Genomic DNA, 5,142 nt, shown 5'->3' with positions numbered 1-5,142 from the left:
AGTCAGACGAGGGGCAGCTAGGTGGCGCAGCGGATAGAGCACTAGCCCTGGATTCAAGAGGACCTGAGTTCAAATCTGGCCTCAGACACATTAGTTCTTACTAGCTGTGTGACCCTGGCCAAATCACTTAATCCCATTGCCTAGCAAAACAAAAACAAACAAAGAAACAAAAAAACCCAAAGTAACATTTGGGGGCAGCTAGGTGGTGCAGTGGATAGAGCACTGGCCCTGAAGTCAGGAGGACCTGAGTTCAAATCCAGCCTCAGACAAATAATACTCACTAGCTGTGTGACCCTGGGCAAGTCACTTAACCCCATTGCCTAACAAAAAAAAAGAGTCAGAAGGATGGTTATGTTATGATTATTTATGATGTGAGCACCTCCCATCTAATTTTCAACCAAACCTATGAAATGTTAAGAATAAAGTCAATTCAAGAAGAAAAGTAATCAATGAGATTATAAAAATAGACACACAGAAAAAAGCATAAGGAAATTCAGAGACACAAAGCATCTTATTACTATACCATCATACAATTCAGTATACATTTTAAAAAGCTATATGTAATAGAAGTTCACAGTTCCAAATTTTAAAAAGACTGAAGTTAATTTTGTAATTTTATTTAAGAAACAGTCAATTAAGCTTCCCCCCACACTGACTATGGAAATAGCTACTAAGCTAGTTGGACATGAACATAGATTGAGAGTAAAATGAAAAAAGAATGAAAAGATTGGCAGGCAATAGACTGTGAAGGACTCTATATACAAATTTGGGGATGGTTTACGTTACTGTAGGGGCAGTACCAGCTCTTGAGCAAAGCATAGACATATTCTTTCTTATATTTTAGTAACACCATTTTATTAGCAATATGGAGGATAGATATGAAGACTGGAGAGACATTTAGTTGGGAGACAGTTTCAAGAATCCAAGCAAGAAGTAATGAAGATCACAATTAGAATGAAAGCAGAAGGAAGGATAGAATGGAATGGTCTTGTGGTAGAGTTGGATACAGCTGAACAATAAAAACAACAAGAAGTCAATAACCTGACTCCTAATTATGACAATATGCAATCTCAGATGCTACCTTCTATCATTTAGTACACTGCCCCCTCCATATTATGTATCTGCTTCATATAGAATTTGGATTTGTTTTTCTATGTACATGTGTTATTTGTCCCCAGTAGAATCTAAGATCCTTGAGAGTAAGGATCTTTTTTTTTTTTAATAACTAGCTATTAGCACAATGCTTGGTACATAATAAGCCCTTACTAGATGCATAGCTCTTCACCTCACTTCTCACTCAAGCCTGCTTTTTTCCAAAATAATTTCTTTAACGCAGATTTCACTTCCTTATTTCTAAGAGTATAAATAAGAGGGTTTAACATAGGAGTCACCAAGTTGTAGAAGAGGGTAAGAAACTTTCCCTGGTCCTGAGAGGAGTTATTCCCTGGCTGCATATAAATGTAGATGATATTACCATAAAAAAGTGAGACCACAGTAAGGTGGGACCCACAAGTATTGTAGGCTTTTTTTCGTCCTGCAGCTGACTTGATCCTCAGAATTGTCTGTGTAATATATCCATAAGAAATAAGAATAAGTGAGAGGGGCACCAAGCCAATTATTACAGATAAGATGAAGACTGTACTTTCTATAGCCACTGTATCTACACAAGCCATCTTGATTAATGCTGGCATCTCACACAGGAAATGTTTCACTTGGTGTTTTCCACATCGAGGTAATTTCATTGTTATAGGAGACATAACCAGGGAATTAAGGAGTCCAGTGCCCCAAGATATGGCTACCAGCTGCACACAGAGCTGGGGATGCATAATGACTGTGTAACGGAGGGGTTTACAAATGGCGGTGAAGCGATCATAAGCCATAACAGCAAGGAGGATACATTCTATACCACCTAATCCAAGGAACATGAAGAGTCGGATGGCACAACCTAAGTAGCTAATGGTCTTATTAGATCCTCCCAGGTTGAAGAGAAACTGAGGTATGGAACTGGTAGTGAAGCAAAGATCCAGGAAGGAGAGGTGGGTGAGGAAGAAGTACATAGGAGTGTGCAGCCGGGAGTCTAGTTGGGACACTAAAATAATGGTGATGTTGCCAACCAAAGTAATTAAGTAAAAGATTAAAACTATAACAAAAAGGATATGTTCTAGCCTAGGCCGATCAGAGAAACCCAACAAGATGAAGTGTTCCAGGGAACTTTTGTTGCTCATGACAATAATCCCTTAGTATGTGCCTGTAGGGAGAGGAATAATAATATATTTAAGTTTTGATAAGAATAGGGGGAATGATGTGAATAAAATAGAGTAAAAGATAATCTGAAATATTTATATATGACTATGACACATAGCTGAAAATTGAGCTAAGTCTCCAATTTTTGGTCCCTATCTGACAGCATTACCTAGCATATTCTGTCACAGTGGAACACAGTCTTTAGTGCTGACATAAAAAAAAAGAAAAGATCCAAAATCAATGTGGTATAATTTTAGCTACTTCACTTATTTAGGTCAAAGTGAAAAATATATGTAAGTGATGTGGATAATATGGTAAAAACAACCTGGCAAAAGGGAAACATTCAGTTAATCATTTGTTTTCTTGGGCCATAAAAAACATTCTGTTTGACTGATGTTCTTTTACTGATTTGATAGAAGCTTTGCCAAAATAGCATTGATTTTGTCAGTCCCATAGGAAAAAAAAATTTAAAAAAAAGACTGCAAAATTTAATGAGATGTTTAATCAATCAGTCGTATTGTTGGAGTGACTTGTTAGTTGCTTAAGTATGTTTAATCTAGATTCTCCATGTAGCAGTCAGTCAGAAAGTATTTATCAAGTACTTACTTTGGGCTCAATATTGTGCTAGGCCTTGGGGGAAAAAAGTCAAAAGTGGAAACAATCAGTACCCTCAAGGAACACACCCTGTATCCAAGGGAGACACTATGCACACTTACAAGTAGATAAAACAGATAAAAGATAATTTTGAGAGGGAGAACTAACAAATAAAGGTGTCAGGAAAAGCCTAAAGCAACAAGTCAAGTCAAGTTGCTAAACTTTTATTAAGCACCTACTGTATTCCAATTCTTATGCTAAGGTGGGACTTGAGATGAGACTTCTAAGATGCAGATAAGAGGAGGAATGCATTTTAGGCTTAAGGAACAGCCATACAAAGGCACTGAGGGGGGAGCTGAAGCATGAAGAACAACAAGAAGCCCAGTTTTGTTGAGCTGTGTGGGAGTAATGTTCAATAAGGGTAGAAAAGTGGCTGGGGCCAAACACTGTGCTGAATGCTTTACAAATATTATCTCATTTGACCCTCCCAGCAAACCTGGGAAGTAGGTGCTATTGTTATTCCCGTTTGGCAGTTCAGAAAACTAAGCAAATAAAGTTTAAGTGACAGCTGAGGTTTGATTTGACCTGGAATCTTCCTGATTCCAGGTTGTGTTTTATCCATGTGCCAGTTTAATAGAATAGAGGGGAGAAGGCAGGTGTGAGATGTTTTGTGGACATAGAAATAGCAAGATTTAGCAACTGTGTAGATAAGTGGATTGATAGGGAAGAGTCAAGGACGGCATTTTAGTTGTAAATATGAGTGACCAGAAGAATAGTAATGCCTTTTGGAGAAATAAGGAAGCTCAGGAGAGGGGTAGGTTTGGGAGCTTATAGATTTATAGATAAGTTTAGTTTTGGGCATAAGTTAGAGATGATACCTAGACCTTTAGTTCAAAATATCTAGTAAACAGTAGGTTATGGAGGCTTAGAGCTCAGGAGAAAGGCTAAGTCTAGAAATATCAATCTGAAAGGCATCAGCATAGAGATGAAAAACTGAAGTAACTTGGTGAGGTTACTGAGAGAGAGTGCAGAGAGAGAAAAGAAGCAGGCCTAGAAAATAGCTGTGGAGCACATTTAGGGGACATATTTAGCAGGAAGAGTGTTCAGACAAGAAGAAGGAGAACCAAGAGAGAGGTGTCATGAAAATTTAGGAAGGAGAGAATGTTCAAAAGATAGTAATCAACAATGCCTTTAAAAAGAGATGAGAAAAGGGTTGAAGAAATAGCATCAGATTTGACCATCACTGGTAATTTAGGAGAAAGCTGTTTCAGTTGAATGATAAAGCCATACTTCAAAGGACTGAGAATTAACAGGAAAGTGGTGTTCCAAGAAGTGAGCTTTTTCAAAGACTTTTGTAATTCATACATTCACTCTGAATCAACTCATTGTTTTCAATTCAATTCAACAAATATTTTTTAAGGAAACAATCTCAATCTCTCTCTTTCTCCCTTATACACACATACCCATTCGTACTAAGCTCTGGCCTAGTTATCTTTAGTATAATGGGGTTGAGGAGAGAAAGACTTCTATCATTTCAGATAATTCTAAATCAAAGTATATAAAACAAACAAATACCGTTTTGAAGTAGGAAAATCACTGGACTAAGAAATAGGAAAGCTAGTCCTGGCTCTAGTGCCAGTAGTAGGGAACCTGCAGCCTCAAGGCCACATGTAGCCCTCTAGGTCTTCAAGTGCAGCCCTTTGACTGAATCTGAACTCCACAAAACAAATCCCCTTACTAAAAAGATTTGTTCTGTAAAATTTGGACTCAGTCAAAAGGACTCAGACTCAAGGACCTAGAAAGTCACACATGGCCTTGAGGCCACAGGTTCCTCACCCCTGAAACATCTGATCATATACAATTCATTCAAACTTTCTAGACAACCTGTTGTCTTCCTCCAATTGAGTATTAACTCCACACATCTTCAGGCCTAATAGTGTCTAGCATATGATTAATAATGTGAGAGATGATCTCTCAGAAGTGAAGCCTCCTCACAGGGTCATTAGTTCTTGTTAATGGTTCTGGTATTGTTGCTTTTGAATGGTACATGTGTACCAACACTAAGTGAAGACCCCTCAGAATACAAGACCCCCTCCCCTAACCTTCTCCCTCCCCTACTCTTAGATAGTGTTAGCAGAAATTCCTGAGCCATAAGAGCATCCTGTCTGTCTCGTACTCTAGCTAGTTATGTGATCTTGGGTAAAAGGCTGCTGAAACTGTGAGGCCCTGAAAAGGGGAACATGCTAACATAATTTCTATACCTCTTTGTTCTCTCTATTACTGGGGTAGTTTTTGCATGAATAG

General features: G+C 38.2%; 1 protein-coding gene across 1 annotated transcript; it reads right to left on the bottom strand.

Annotated features, from left to right (window-relative positions):
* Positions 1-1,286: 1,286 nt before the first annotated feature.
* On the bottom strand, positions 1,287-2,225 carry LOC110202643 (olfactory receptor 2W3-like). The gene has a single exon (XM_020978878.2). It carries the CDS (start codon positions 2,223-2,225, stop codon positions 1,287-1,289), a length of 939 nt encoding a protein of 312 aa, XP_020834537.1.
* Between the last annotated feature and the right edge of the window lie 2,917 nt (positions 2,226-5,142).

This window comes from Phascolarctos cinereus, unplaced genomic scaffold (assembly GCF_003287225.1).
Source record: "Phascolarctos cinereus isolate Bilbo 61053 unplaced genomic scaffold, phaCin_HiC Scaffold_5;HRSCAF=322, whole genome shotgun sequence".
Lineage (NCBI taxonomy): Eukaryota > Metazoa > Chordata > Mammalia > Diprotodontia > Phascolarctidae > Phascolarctos > Phascolarctos cinereus.
Note: the sequence above shows the minus strand (reverse complement) of the source record. Positions and strands in the feature narration are given on the sequence as shown.